This window comes from Rissa tridactyla, chromosome 3, assembly GCF_028500815.1.
Source record: "Rissa tridactyla isolate bRisTri1 chromosome 3, bRisTri1.patW.cur.20221130, whole genome shotgun sequence".
Taxonomy (NCBI): Eukaryota; Metazoa; Chordata; class Aves; order Charadriiformes; family Laridae; genus Rissa; species Rissa tridactyla.
The window spans coordinates 8,372,478-8,387,566 of NC_071468.1; the positions used below are offsets into that span (position 1 = coordinate 8,372,478).

The 15,089-nt window shown below is 42.4% G+C and overlaps 2 protein-coding genes across 5 annotated transcripts in view; one reads left to right on the forward strand and one right to left on the reverse strand.

Annotated features, from left to right (window-relative positions):
• The window catches only part of LOC128907941 (ankyrin repeat and SOCS box protein 3-like), a 13,917-nt gene extending 1,627 nt beyond the window's left edge, over nucleotides 1-12,290 (forward strand). Inside the window, exons 3-9 of the mRNA XM_054197356.1 lie at nucleotides 1,091-1,203; nucleotides 1,793-1,928; nucleotides 2,698-2,875; nucleotides 4,265-4,462; nucleotides 7,546-7,797; nucleotides 9,592-9,725; nucleotides 11,605-12,290. Coding sequence (XP_054053331.1) covers nucleotides 1,091-1,203; nucleotides 1,793-1,928; nucleotides 2,698-2,875; nucleotides 4,265-4,462; nucleotides 7,546-7,797; nucleotides 9,592-9,725; nucleotides 11,605-11,888 — 1,295 coding nt within the window. The 3' untranslated portion in view covers nucleotides 11,889-12,290. The remainder of the gene's footprint in view (nucleotides 1-1,090; nucleotides 1,204-1,792; nucleotides 1,929-2,697; nucleotides 2,876-4,264; nucleotides 4,463-7,545; nucleotides 7,798-9,591; nucleotides 9,726-11,604) is intronic.
• Nucleotides 12,291-12,403: 113 nt separating this feature from the next.
• Nucleotides 12,404-15,001, reverse strand: MALL (mal, T cell differentiation protein like). Of its 4 annotated transcripts, none has more exons than XM_054197362.1 (4): nucleotides 14,868-14,941; nucleotides 13,562-14,413; nucleotides 13,072-13,200; nucleotides 12,404-12,723 (listed from the first exon to the last, which is right to left on the reverse strand). In XM_054197362.1, the coding sequence occupies exons 2-4, from the start codon at nucleotides 13,763-13,765 to the stop codon at nucleotides 12,661-12,663; spliced, it is 396 nt and encodes a 131-aa protein (XP_054053337.1). In that variant the 5' UTR covers nucleotides 13,766-14,413; nucleotides 14,868-14,941; the 3' UTR covers nucleotides 12,404-12,660. The 4 variants fall into 4 exon arrangements, with proteins under 4 accessions (XP_054053337.1, XP_054053335.1, XP_054053338.1 ...); XM_054197360.1 differs by having other exon boundaries at nucleotides 13,562-14,455; nucleotides 14,868-14,902; XM_054197363.1 differs by lacking the exon at nucleotides 14,868-14,941 and having other exon boundaries at nucleotides 13,562-14,051; nucleotides 14,199-14,686.
• Nucleotides 15,002-15,089: the final 88 nt, after the last annotated feature.

The window sequence follows — 15,089 nt, forward strand, 5'->3', positions numbered from 1 at the left end:
ACATCATTAAATGCTTGAAACTTCAGCTATAGTGGAGCTTCAGAGTCTAAATCATCTGATTAAATGTGCTTATTGTTTTACTCACCTCTGTACCCAGGCAAACATCACGGCTGCCATGTTACCTTTGTTTATAAGTCTATTCACATTTTATTTTTAAGCAACTAAATAGTTTATTTGCTTAAAACAATGGGTAACAGGTAGGGGAATTGTGGGGAAATCATTGTGGGGAAATCATCATTAAATCGCACTGGATGGTGATAATTAACACTACGTATAAGTGCTTACGTAGATTATACAGGGCCAAGGAATAGCGCTGGGGTTGTGTGTCCAAGAGATTTTTAAAAAGGAAAAAGTTGCTGGTCAGGTTAGTCTAGAATATGGAACGGGGGTTTGGCACAGCTCTGTGTCAGACATTGAGTACTACAAGCCAGAGGCACTCCTTGGCCAGGTAGCGCACTAACACTCTAAAAATTAGTCAATCAGTAGCAACTATTCGCAGGTTATTTATCACCATATCAAGCTTTTACGGTTACACAGAAAACGTGCCTTGGTGGAATTGTCAGTGGCAAAAACTTGAGGATGAACCAGGATGCTAAAGGAGGCTTTGTCAATGAGTACATTAGTATAAATTAAATGTACGTGTTATAAGTTAATTTTATATAGGTGTTTAAGAGAGTTTTAAACATTTTTTTTAAAAGTTTAAGTTTGGGGGAATTTACTGGAAGAGAGCCACTGGGCTTCACGAGTTCGGGAGGCCGTTGCAACTGTCGTGCACCGAGGTGCCTGCCGCACAATTGTCTCCATGCTCCACAGGAGGGAGGGATGAGAGAAGCTTGGTTTTGTTACCTGTGTTAGCACGGAGTAGGTGGAATTTTAACAAGTGCAACTGAAATTTTTGTGGATACGTTTTCGTTCTCCAAGTCTGTTTTGAGAGTGTAAATCTAAAAGGCCAGTAAGCAAGTTTAAAAGAATTATGATTATTGTGTCAAGAAGTTAGCTATGAGACCATTTGAGTTTTTTAATGAGTTCTTTAAATCCAGTTAATAAGTTTGGTTTTTTTCTTCTTTTTTTTTTACTGTTCTATTTGAAGCTGTTGAGAATGAGCATGCAGACATAGTAAAGTTTCTGCTCCAACACGGAGCAAATGTTAAAGGACCTCATTCTTGGTCTGGATGGAATTCTTTGCACCAAGCATCTTTTCAGGTAACCTGAAAGTGTATAACGTAATTTCCATGTAACTGGTGTATTCTGAGTGGTAATTTGCCTATTTTTTTGCCATTTTATCGGGTAATTTTTCCTAACCTACCCTAGCAGTCATAAGGTTGTCTAAAATGCTGAAGGGCTTGCAATGCACTGAAGAGTTTATCGGAAACTACATGAGATGTTGATGTTGGGAAGCAATAATTGTTTAGGTATTGTAAGTATTGTACGTACTCATAAGCTCATGTGTTGTATTTGGGAAGTGAATCTCTTACAAGATTTTATGAGAAACAGTTCTGTTTAGTTATCTCATCGTCAGTGAGATGTATGACCTATTTCCAGAATAGAAATATGTTAGCTTAATGGCTCTGATAAACTAATGTAGTTTCCATTTGCATGTATTGTGTAAATGAGCAAATGTGAAAAATTAAATTCAACTTGTCTATTTTTTTCTGCCATTAATTTTTTGGTACGTTTTTAGACTATTGAATTTATTGTGTTTTTTCTTATTTCTGTTTGAAATGTGCGGGGAAAACAGATCATGTCAATTCCCCACTTTTCTGTTGGTTAAGAATGAAAATATTTATTTCAGGGATGCACTGAGGTAATGAAACTACTCATGGAGGAAGGGGCGAGCACGGAATGTAAGGATGACTTTGGAATTACGCCGTTGTTTGTCGCTGCTCAGTATGGAAAGCTGGAGAGTTTAAGACTGCTTGTGTCCCATGGTAATAGTTATTCATTTAGCTTAATTGTTCTTAAACTTGCATCAGCGTGTCACCAGACACAGTGACAGGTTCTACTTTTGCACTTGATAACTTCAAATTCTAGTGGGTTTAATGTAATTTTTGTAGCAGATTCGTATGCAAAACCATCTTAATTGTTTAAATCTTGTTTCAGCAATTTAATGTAGTTTTCCGCAAGTGATGGTAGGAAATAATGAGTCAAGCCCATGAAAAGATTAAAGTTCATCGGAGTCTTCTAGAAGCCCTCAATAGTACTACATTAGTGGTCTGATTTTCATGACATTGCTCTTGTAATAGGATATTGTTCAAGCCAAGTGAAGATACCTCTCTCTGGTCAGCAACAGTTTCATTCACATAATGAACAAGTTTTCTGCGTCTAAGTGCGCGTGTCCTTACAACTGAAGTTAATTGCCCTAACTATTAAGCCTGAGGGAGTACCTGACCAGATAGATACTACTAACCAAACAGGGGGAGAATCTTAAAAAATAATTGCAATCAAAAGATTGCCTAGGCATTGCCTTTCCTCCAGCGTGTTTGTCTCATGTCGTGCTGATCTTTGACAGAGTGAATGTTAAAGCACTGACTGTTTAAGAAGTTAGCAACAAGCTAGTAAATGTTTCCTTATTGCTGTGGAAAGCTTGTTGTGTTGTGAAGTCACTCTGTGAGAACCAGTTACGGATTAACTTTAATTTGTTGGTTATTTTGTGTGGTGGTAGTGTAAAGTATTGGCTTTTTTTTTTTTCTTTTCCAGGTGCAGACGTAAACTGTCAAGCTAAGGACAGAGCCACTCCCCTGCTGATTGCTGCACAGGAGGGCCACGCCGAGTGTGTGGAACTGCTGTTATCAAAAGGGGCAGATCCAAATCTCTACTGCAACGAGGATAACTGGCAGTTACCTATTCACGCAGCAGCTGAAATGGGCCATAAAAAGTAGGTGATTAAAAAGGCATTCAGCCAAAAGATTCCGGTTAATAAAAATCTAATCGACAAGGAGAAAGAAAAAGAAAGAAAAACAAGTTCTCAAGCTGATTTGTAGTTTAGAATACCTGACTCTCTTCATATTTTAAATGTCTGTTAGTAGTCCCAGTAAAGCGAATGACCATTTTGAAATTCAGCGCCTAATCCGGGTCTGATCGACATCCTAATGAGTTTAGAGAGGTTTCCACGGTACCGAACCAGATACCAATTCACTCAATAGCCGTAATACTTTCACATTTTAAAATATAAATAACAATAACATATGCTTTGTACATGAATTGAACAGCTTTTAACTGGAGCTATAGTCCTGACCAAGTAGCAGAAGTAATCACATACAATTAATGAATTAGCTGAACCATCCAAAAAAAACAAAGCCGTAAACCAGTTCATTTAATCCTTCCAGAATTGCATTTTTACCTTTGCGTGATCCCAGTGGTGATAAGTCACTTTTGTAACAGAAAACTCGGAGTAGAAGGAAGTTCCCAGAGTAGCAGGCCATTGCGGAGAAGCATCTCTCAGGAACCCCGTGGCTTGCCCGTGTGTGACAGCATTTAAAGTCAAATACATTAATGATGTTACTAGCTGCGAAATTATTAGTAGGTGCTTGATCTTAACCCCTAGCAGAAGGTGGTCATCAGCTGAGCTGTCATTAAAGTTTGTGCATCAAATTGGTGCCTCTCCTCAAACTGATGAGGAGGGCAAACAGTAGCAAATACTGAGGAAGCTGGGTTTTGTTCATTTTCTCATAAATAGAAGATGGGCTAGCAAAGTTATCAGTACTAGAAATGTCTTTAAAACTTCATAGCTTTTGCAACAATAGGTGACTGGCGACCTCTGAGCAGCACCAGTAAGTTCCAGTAGCAAAGGAATTGGCGTTTGTCACTAATCCTTGTTAGCTAGAAAGGATGTGGACGGGAGGCGTGACCTATGAAACAGAATGATTTTTCTGTTTCGGTATCTCTGTGTGTGTTGTTGGACAGAAGTAAATATTCATTTCATTTGCAACTCACGTTTTCAATTTGCTTCCGGACTTCATAGAAGTCTGGATTTAATATGCAGTGGTACTCTATTGCTGTAAAAAGGATTGTCGGATAATAGGAGATATCTGTCCCTGTTTCGGATGAAAATATTTATCGCCAGCCTAAATCCATGCCAAAGCACAATGTTTGTTATGGGTCTATGTGTGAAATGATAAAGATTGTTCTTTTATACAAACTCAGTAGTGGAAAAACAGGTGGGATTTTCTTCCTAAGTTGTAACGACCATATGAAAAATGGCAATACATTTGAAATAAATGATTGCATAAGATCACAAATGAATAGTGATTTTGTGTATTTGCAGGATACTAGAGTTGCTAATACCAGTTACCGATCGGATTTGTGATAAAGGCAAAGGCAAAGTGAGCCCCGTATATTCAGCAGTATATGGTGGTAATAAAGAATGTCTGGAAATCTTACTTAAAGAAGGCTACAGTCCAGATGCTCAAGAGTGCCTTAACTTCGACTGCAGATCACCCATGTGTATGGTCTTCCAAAAAGAGTAAGTTTACCTCTTAACATTTTGAAACTCTTCATAATTATGCTAGCCTTTATTTAACCTTTTTTTGAAATGTGTGGTTATCCTGCCCTCCTTCCTCAATTCTTGAACCACCGGAGTTAAACTGTAAGCATCCGAACGGTGCGCTGGGCTTGGATTGCACGCGTGAACGGAAGAACCTCGCTGAATTCTCCAAGACAAAGCTCGGCTCTTTGAAGAAGAGTCCTGTAGAACATAATTGCAGTTCTCATGCTTTCAGAAGGCCTTATCGACACGTCTCTGTCTCCTGGAAACGTGACTTGATGCTGTAATTGGATCAAAAAGACTCTTAAGTAGCCAGATCCTTTTCATTAAGGATGAGTTACTGGAAAATAGTGTTTTCCTTTCGTGTGTGCCAGTCTCATGCATAAGACAAGCAGAACTAATCAGCTCAATACTCTAGCTGTAAGGAGGACTGGGAAGCTGAACGATACATTCTTTTAGATCATGACCCATTTCTTTTTATGCCTGATGAGTGATGTGCACCCCTGTTATTCAACAAGAAATAAATACTGCTTCATAATGCAAAGGCCATAATTTTGGAGGAAAAATAATAAGGTATAAAAAGCCTTACTCCTACGTATATATGTGGAATGTCAGTGAGGTGCTCTCCACGTCTTTATTGTTGATTTTTTTTTTTCCCTTTAGTACAGAAGTTTCTTCTTCCTTTTTCTGTGGGAAATTAATTCATGGAGGAGTCGGCTATTACTGTGAAAGATCTAGACGTTGCTGTCCCCAAGCTCGCCTTGTGCTCCTCCCAAACTAATTCAATATATAAAATCAAATCAAAATGGTGAATCAGATCTCAGTCACCTCTCGGCAGTTCTGAGCTTTGTTATAGAGCTGTAATGTCATCGTGGTTTACGTTTTAGCTGAGGCTTGAGGGCAGTTACCCGATGCTGTTTTATGGTTTAGAACAACAGAGAAATTTCACGTGGTAGAGAATATATTTGAAAACTTTTTTTTTTTTTCCTTCAGCTGATTGCTGTCTATCATTTAATATTTTGCCAGAATTCTAGTTAGTTCACCCTTTGCAGACACTCCTCCTCAGGAATATTAATGCAAAGTAATGTTATATAGTTAGTGTGCTGCATTAAGGCAAATATCTTCAATAAAGGCTCTTAAGTCTTCTTAAAACTCAGATTCTAACAGGTCATTTCATGTACGTGGATCAAAATTTGTTGCTTATGTGCTGCCATTTAAGTTAATGAGGTTTTGGTAGTGGTGGACTTAGATCACCGCCATTAAAAAGCAGTTTATTCAGCAGATGCAAAACCGTAGCTTTTGGGGCTGGCTTACATTTTGGAATCATTATCTCAGTTTGTCATTCTTGCTTCTTATCTTCCACATGGGACCTGCTCTGATTTCTTTTATTTAAGGAAGAAAAATCAAAATATACAATATTTTAACAGTTCTTAGATTCCGGAAGTTTGTCACCTGCAAACATTTTTAGCCCAAATACTAACATTTAGATGATGTGCCTTAGTGCCCTGAATCTTATAAACAACTGAGACTCATACCCAGATGTGTTCAGGCTATTTGAGAGATTATTTTTTACGAGAAAGCGTGTTATAATTACAAATGATGGTCTTGAGGTGCTGTACTTTTTTTTTTTTTTTTCCCCTGGATAAAGCTGTTGAAAGAATTAGCTTTGCTGGGGTACTCTTTGCTGAATATGGTTGAATATTTGTGTTTGTAAAGTGCGTACTAGTTGCATGCTATTAATTAGTATGATCACACATTCTTACAATTGTCTTAGAAAATTTTTTAAAAACTTTACCAAATGCACGCCATCAATCTACAGTGCCAAAACTGTAATAATTAACTTGCCAGTCATTCATAATGTTCCTGAAGGGAAAATACTACAGTGATATTCTGTCTGAGTTTATACTACTTGAACTAAAAGGGCTTGTTTCAGGGAGGAAAATCAAGAACAGAATTATTTAATAGTGGAAGTACATCCCAGTGACTGCGCCTGTAACAGCCTCTTGTGTCTCTGGCCAGGCTGCAGGTGATACTGAGTTGCTTGAGGCAGGAGCTCCTCCAGATCCAAAACAGCGCGTGTGGAATCACGCGTCAGGGTGCAAGGCAGGATGTGCTTTCTTTCCTGTGTCTCCGTAAATGATGCCTAAGGTGCGCAGTGAAGCAGCACCTAGGGTTTGTTATTACCAATTTTCATGACACGCTCCTAGGATGTGGCCTTTAAAAATCCGTGGACGTAGTTTTTTTCCGCTTCTGTCCTATTCTTAGTGTATAACAAATAATTTAGGAAGGGTTGAAGGCCAGGTAACTACTCAAATACACTGTAAATGATGCAGGTAACATATCAGCACTTCAGAACCACTTCTGTGAAGTAATGTGCAGTCTAGTTACTAACTAAAAAAAGCAACGCTAATTATCAGTCATAATCTCATTCATTGTCATGTTACCATACCATAATTGATAGTGAGAAAATGGTTTTAGTAATAACAAAGTTGTAATACAGCTGGCTGTAAATTAAACCCATAACAAGTCTGAGCGTTAGGCTGGTCCCTGGGTTCCGGGGGGCGATCATTTGATATTTTCACATACTCATCCATCTGTTGGCGTGTGGCGTGCTTTTAAGGTGAAACCAGATCAAGCGGACGCGGTGCTCGCTGCTTACAGCCGGCAGGATCAGCAGCGTGGCGATGCTTCGGCGATGCTTTCACACAGCAGCGTGTGACGGCTTTTGGGGCTGTTGCTTTTCTGATCAAAAGGTTTGCTTTGAAGGGCTGGAGGCTGGTTGGAACGCTAAGTTTTTCAGGACAAAAAGAGCAAATGCGTTCAACGTAAGGGCTGGGGTCTCCTGAAGTAGTTCTGTGGCTTAAACTGATGCTTTGCAGAAAGAACTGCAATCAGATGGGCACGCGGGGTTTTGGCTTTTGGTTTTGTTTTATTTTTTTTTTTTCATTTGAGGGGGGTTTTTGGTAGAAGAAATTTGCTTTATTGGAGGTAAGAGGTAAAATGGTAGATGCTTTCTGGGGAAAAACTAACAGGATGTCCTGTTCCTTGTGTGCTTTTCGCAGGCTTTTTGATTTCATTGATATATTCCTGAAATATGGGATCACCTTACTTGGGATTAATTTGGGATATTGCCTGTTCCATGAAAAGTTTACTTTGTTTCAACGCTTCTTGAAGCTGGGCTGCTCGCTGCCTTCTGGGGACCAGTTGTCGGAGTTCATAAGTTACACGATTAAAGTGCACGCCGAGTACAAGGAATGGCTGCCTTATCTGCTCTTGGCTGGTTTTAATCCAGTGAATTTAATGCACAGATTCTGGTAAGGAGATAACGTTATCTCGTTTACTTAGGTATTGCATGCTAATCTGCAAAGCTGTTGCCAACGTTATTTAAGGCATGCTTTCAGAGGATAGTACTTGATAATCGGTTGCCATCATCAGGAATGGTGAGGCTTAGGGAAAGTCTGAAAGAAGTCATTCCCAGGTAATGTCTGGATTCTGTAAAACGAGTTGTTTTTTTTTTTTTTTTTCGGAAGAAAGCCAGAATGGAGATTGTTTTATCACTACCCTGGAGAAAGGCATCATTTCGCAATTTTTATATCGAGCATCTCTTATTAGCCCCCCCTTTTAGTTGCAAACTGTGTGTGTATGTATAATACGGTAATGGTCAGAAGAGCTTCAAATGCTGAGAAAGAGTTCAGGAGGGACGGGAAACAAATGTGAGGTGAAGCCGGGCCAAGGCTGGAAGGGGAGGAAACGGATGCCGTTAGAGATTGTATTAAACAAAATAATGTGGCCGAAATTCCAGTCTGATTTTTTTTTTTTTTTTTTTTTTAAATTCTTCCACATACAAACAACTGCTTGGTGATGTTTTGTATTTAATTAGGCGTATAGAATTAAACTTATATTAAAAATTACGAAGTATTTGTATTCGGGTTTTTTCTTGTCTGTGAAGATGACATTTAGACTTTACTACCATATGCCTCAGCTGTTAAAATACAACATGAGACGCATAAACTCGTTACGCGCATTACTTGGCTGTATAAAAGGAGTAGGGTTTTAAGGTTTACTTAAATCTTGATTTATTTAATCTGGCTCCTTGTGTAAAACACGTGTATAATCAATCATAAACTGGTCAGTCTAGAGCACTGACAATTTTAATTACCCGTGGAAAAAGTAAAATCACCGTTCTCTTAAAGAAAGGTAGGCAAGGAGATCTCTCCCCTGTATGGTTTTCAGTGAATGTACGGAAGTTCAGTCAAATATGAAAAATCAAATAACAAAAAATAGAAAGGACCTAAAATAACTTTGACATGAATCGCTTGTAAAAAGCAAGTGTATTAAAATTTTTTAGTCTGGTATTTTTTTGTGTCTAGAGCATTAAGCTTTCCATTCAGGTGAAGATTCAGGGTTCTGTATATCTAGCTGAGAAGCCGTTCTGTGAAATTGCCTGGCTCTTATCGTATGTAATACTAAAACAGTTGTTTTACCTGCTCTTACTTAAACCTCCCTATACACTTTATTCAATTAAACCATCGTTAAAAGGTCTTTACACGTGCTAAAGATTTGAAAGGTAAATCATATTGGTTTCTGACTATATGTAAACGTGATCTCTGGTAGAAGGAGAGTTCGGAACGCGTGCAAATCTGAGGGGCTTTTTTGTTGTTGGGTTTTGTACTTTGGTTTGGTTGGGTTTGTTTTCTTTAAGTAGCTGAATATATGTGGGTTTTTCCGCCAAAGCGATGGTAATGCTTCTAATGCTCTGGTGCCTTAACCCCTTATTAAAGTTTAGGTGGAAATGGAGTAAGACAATTTGTGCAGAGCAGAATGCTGCCCACTCCTGAGGCATTTAAATTTCAGAGAAAATATTTTTCTCTTACAGTCTAAGGAAGGAAGATAGAATTCCTCTAAGGAGGAAGATAGAATTACATTAGTAAAAGCTTGTGCTGTCAAAATTACTTTGGATTTCTCTTTAATGATTTTCTGTTTCTGGGCTTAGGATGTAGGTTGTTGAGAATTTGTTAGAAAATAGCAAAGCTTTCTATGTGTTGTTCCCGTTATTATATTTATGCTGTTGTGTTAAATGATATTTTACGGGCGTTTTCATTATGCAGGATTTTCTCTGTGAGCGACGATGCCTTTAATTTCACCCTGGAGTTCACGAACTGGAAGAGACTTCCTCCAGCTGTAGAGCAAGACCTTTCATATTGCAAAGAGAAGCTAACTTGGACTCCCAAGAGCTATTTTGGTAAGTGATACAGTTAGGGGAAAAAAAAGTCCCCGTGTATGCCAGCTGCCAAGCTGGAAGTGGGACACAGCTCCGTGTGCTAATGCACAATGGCAAAGAAGGCTCAATGGACACTGCTTGTCCAGAAAACGGGGATCAGAAATAGCAGTTACCCGAAACAAACAAGCAAGTAAAAAATATTGGAATGAATTTTACTCGTTAACGTTGTTCGGTTCAGAGCTACCGTGTTTCAAGTAGATATTCTCAGTTTAGGCTGTCTTGTCCATTTCAAGTTTGTGCGTGTGCTGTAAAATATAGATCATGAATGTAAATTAGTATTACACCTTCCTGAAGTGATTTGTCTCTTGGAAGGTTTAAGGGAAGATAACCAATATTATTTGGTTATGTTTTCTAGACAATATCCCACTGATATTTTTTTTTTTCATTTTGATTTGTATTTCCAACGAGTTGTCTATCCTGTTCTGTAAGCATTTTGACGGGGATTAAAACACAAATCATACAAGACATCAGATTAAATATCTACAAATCTAGCTGTTCGTTTTCACTCCTGTAATCAAAATATGGTCAGCCAAGAAGATTCAATAATTGATTGTCCAGGAAAACACCAGTGCTCCCTGCATTCACCCTTTAGAAAAGCAGCTTTACCGTACAGGTCACGCTCTGTGAACTATGCGTGGTGCACGCTCAAAAAAAAATGCGCTCAGGCGTCTTTGTTAGTGACTCATTTAAAAGCAAATTCTTCTTTAAAAAGGTCTAATAATTTTTAAAATGTCTAAGTAATAATGTTATTAACTAATACTTCCTTTGGACTATTTGAAGCTAATTAGGATATATTTCTGGAGATTTAAAAAAAAAAAAAAAAGGGTGTTAAAATTTAGATAAAGTTCGTTCTTTGTTTCCTTTGCTATTAGTAAATATATTTGTGTTGTAATAGTATCCCGTAACTAAAGCTGAAGAGAGAAAGCAGAGAGGAAAAAGCAGGGGGGGGAAGTTTGAAAGTTTTCACTTCTTCGTTCTTTCAGCCAAGAGCAGTCAGGGCAAGAAGGCCAGCTGCGGTGCTGAGAGACACGCTTCCCAGCTCGGGAAGCACCAGGCGCTCGAACTGAGATAAGTTGGTCATGTCAGTGAGCGCAGGAAATCAAAAATGAAGGGTTCGTGCAGAAAAGTTCAAGAACGGGTGTTCATACCTCCAGCTGAAGGCTTGCAAAACGTACAGTCCCGCGGAGTTACGCAACCTGCCGTACTTACCCTTCTGCACTGACACTCAGTGCAGTGGATACTACAGATTCCTTGTGAATAAAATCAATGGAGAGAGTTTGGAGGCGTGAGAGTTCTGTATCGAGATAAGGTGATCTATAACGGGAAAGTTTGTGTTGGGGTGAATGTACGTTTACAGACGGGTTTGTGAATCTTTTGGCTTGTCCGAAGTCAAGTGACGTAGCGATGTGGTAGAACATTTGGCATCATATGCCAGCTGAGTCATGCTCTCACTTAGTGCTTATCCTGTATTTTCCCTTGTGCTGTTTTGTTGCTTGATTTGCTTCTAGGCTTAACTTTTCATTTATTGTAAGGCGGCATGGGCCTCTGTTTCCAGCTGTTCTAGGCTCGTTAGATGAAACGTCCTGATTAAGGATAGAATAGTTCTTTGATACTTTGTGTCTAGAAGTTTAAGGTAGCTTTTCCAGCTCCTAGAGGGAAATTCCAAAGATGCTCATTCTAGCAGGCAACAGCCCTTTGCTTTGGAGAGCTCTGCCTCGTTATCTGCCAGCCGCTGGGGGGGGTTCCGATGGGATCCAGCTGAACCAGGTAACTGTAGGCAAGTGCTGTGATTCCATGGTGTCCTGTTCATTGTTTGACTTGGTTTTTTTTAATTTTTCAGCCTCTATTCCTTCCCTGTCACATCTTTGTCGTCTTGAGATCCGGTCCATTTTAACGAGTGAACGCCTGCGATCGGACCGATTTATCCGGGAATTGCCGTTGCCAGCCTGTCTCCAGGACTACCTTCTCTACTTAGATGTATTGCGCGTCTACGCTATCCCAGAAGTGGAGGATTATCTGGCACAGAGAGAGGAGGGAGCTCCCTCTCCCAGTCACTCCAGCGCTGAGGATGGCGAGAGGATGTCTGTAACTCCGGTGCTAGGTGATGGTGCCGCCAGGGATTGAACTCCGTGGCTGCAGATTTTGTAACGGCAATTAGCAGACACCAGAGAACTAGTGTAAATAACTGTAGGAATAAGTCTTTTCCAGCTGTAGTTTTATACTATATCTAGAAGTTTGTTAGAAGTTCTAGGATTTCCTTGTTTAAAAAGTCTGTTGTAGCTTTCTAAGTCTGTGAACACTTTCTGGTTTTTGAAAGGAAATTTTTAACTCTTACAGAGTAAAATTAGCTTGTTCAATGAACATAGCTTTAAATAGTCGTCGAAATCTCTTTGGTCAGACACTGTTAGTAGATGCTTTATTCTAAGTAAGTACTGCATATACCAAACGAAATTATCTGAAAGTCAAGGAACACAATATTATATTGTTGTTACGAATGTCTGTGTTGGGGAGTGATCTAGCCAAACCAGAGATATGAAAATAATAAAAGAAAGGCAATTGTTTGCTGAAAAAACAGTGATTTTTTAATTTATTTATTTCCCCCCCTTTGCTTGGTCATCTATTACTTGGCGGAACGTCAGAGTGGGAGGCTGGCTTGGAGCCTGCACCCAGTCCCTCCCCTTTGTGTAGCCCATGGGCCACGTGCAAAACGTCCCCAGCGAGCGCACCGACCCGACACCGCTGAACAAAAATCCCTCTTTTAATGAAGTGAAAAAGCAACTGCCCTCCCCGCGGGGTTAGTGACAGGGCCGGGCCAGGGCCATCTTCGTGGAAGACGGCTGCATCCCTCCTGCTGGGGAAGCTCTCTCTTGCAGAGGCCAAGCTGGCACCACCGGGCTCACTGGTAGTAGATGCTGAAGGCATGGAGGACGTACAGGAAGGTCGTGATGAAGGCGAAGAACTGCACAAGAGGAAGAAGAGCAAAAGCTGGGGTCAGCTGGCACAGTTTCACCCCATCTCCTCTCAGTGCTCTAGACCTTGGGGAAACCTCCCAGCCTAGACCTCTCTCCAGCCCAGACCTCTCTCCGGCCTCAAAGAAGCAAAATCTCCCACCTTGCCCAGGAGGCAGCCACGCAAGGCTGTCCACGAGCCGATGGACCCTGAGAAGCCCATGCTGGCTGCACAACACAACAGAGGAGCTGAAGCTCTGACCAGTGTGACGCTGCTGGGCTTGGGATAGCTCTGCTGGGCGTCTCCCCCAGGGGAATGGCGGGTGCTCTGGCCTGCTGGGCTTCCTGGGCAGACTCACCGAGGCGGCGCTGTTGAGCTGGTAGTAAAGCGGCGAGTTGGGGCCGGACTCAGACGTGATGGTTGCGTTGGCTTGCAAGACAGCCGCGCTCAGGTACAGAATGGCCGTGGCGCCGTGGTACAAACTGTCCTGCAGAACGAGGGAGCGGTGAGAATCAAAGCCCACCCGGGGCTGTCCTCCCCTCAATTTGCCCCGAGGACGAGGTCCATCCTCTGCGCTTACAAGCCCTCAAACTGGACGCGCAGCGCACGCCCGGACAGGGGCTAGGACCAAACACTCGTACCACGCCGAACCCTCCCCTCTTCCCAGGCAGCACCCACAGCACGGCACAGCCTCCCTTGGCAATTCCAACCAAGGCGAAAAGGAGGAAAGGGGTGGGTGGTTGGAGGAGGGCTGGCGGCTGGCCAGCTAACCCAGCACCAGCTCTGGTGGTCTCGTGCCCACACTGCTCCTGCCGCCAACATCTGCCAGCGTCCCAGCCCCTCCTTACCAGCACTTTCCAGTTCTCGCTGTTTTTGTGAAAGCCGAAGATGTAGCTTATGAGGAGCAGCAGGGAGATGAGGCAGGAGCTGAGGGACACGTACATCACCCATCCCTGCAGCAGCGGGAGGGAGACGGAGGTAGCAGCGACAAGGATCCACACCCAGGTCCCACAGAGCTGCCAGTGACAAACACAGGTGCCTTTGATGAGCATGGGATGGGGAAAGCCCCTTCTCCTCCCCGAGTTCCTCCTCGCCTCCCTCCTGGGCTGGCCCGGGCAGCCGTGGAAAGCCCCGCGTCTTCAGGCAGCGGGGAGCAGCCTCCCGGAGCATCCCGGCACAACAGCAGCACCACAAGCTGGCACGAGTTTCCCTGAACGCTCTTGGGAAATCCTTCAAAACGTTTCTTACAACAGGGGGAAAAGTTTGCTGCTGTGTTCAACATGAGGAACCATCTCACCCTGAAGGCTTTGTCGGAAAAGCCAGAAAATGTGCTTTTACCTGAGAAAGGTGAACGGCCGTGTCAGCCCAGCCCTGCCCACCTGTTAATCTCCTGGGCTTGAAATCATGGCACAAGAAAGGCTCCTCCTGACTCCATGCACCAGCCCAGAGTGAGTCGCTCGCTCTGGGTCCACCTAAAATATTTACCGTGCCCAAAGAGCACCCGGGGTTATCTGGATAAGCCCTGTGCCACTCCAGCACAGGCGGATGAAACCCCTCCAGGTTTGCAGTGGGGATCTGAGCCCACCAGCCCAGATGGTGCACGGCTGCCGGGATTGCATCCACGGACCATGGGTTGTCGACGCTGTGTCATGCGTCAAAGTACACCAGCAGTTATCTCAGCCAGTCCCACCGGGTGCTCTCTGGACCCAGAAGCAATTGAAAGATTCCTGGAATGTCACACACTACAAGACACCCAATTGCCTTCAAGCCCCTGGAAAGGCGTAATACAGTGTACAAAATTCCCTTGATTTTTCAAGCAATTTCTATGCAATAACTAGAGCTGCTCCTGCCCCAGAGGCACTGGCAGCTCCTCAGGCTCTCCCAACCCTACAGCAGAAGGCAACCCCCCCAGTGGGCTCTGGGATGGAGCTGGACCGTATCTTGTCCTCAAGCTGTTCCAAAAAAATTACATCACGAAGACCACCTTTGTGCATTCAGTATAAGCTTAAAAAAAAAAAAAAAAAAAGAGTTGTTTTTTTTTTTTCCCCCATTAACGCTGTCTTCAGAGTTGTTTTGGGGGGCTGCTCCCTGATTTTTAGATTCACTAGAAACATTAGCAGAGTGCTGTAACGCAATAAATGGCGGCATACTCACTATCTCTGGTAGGATGAATGCATAGGGGATGGTTTTGAAGATGGCAGGTCCGGAGGGCAAGGCAGGCTGCGTCGGGGCTGCAGGGATACCCGCCGAGGCCATCTCCTCAGCTGACGCCGTGACTGCTCCGTCCGGCTCAGCTCTACTCGCATCGTCCTGCCCTGCTCCTGTGTGGGGTTTTAACCGACACGCCCGCGGGGACGTAATCACAGAAACCAGCCC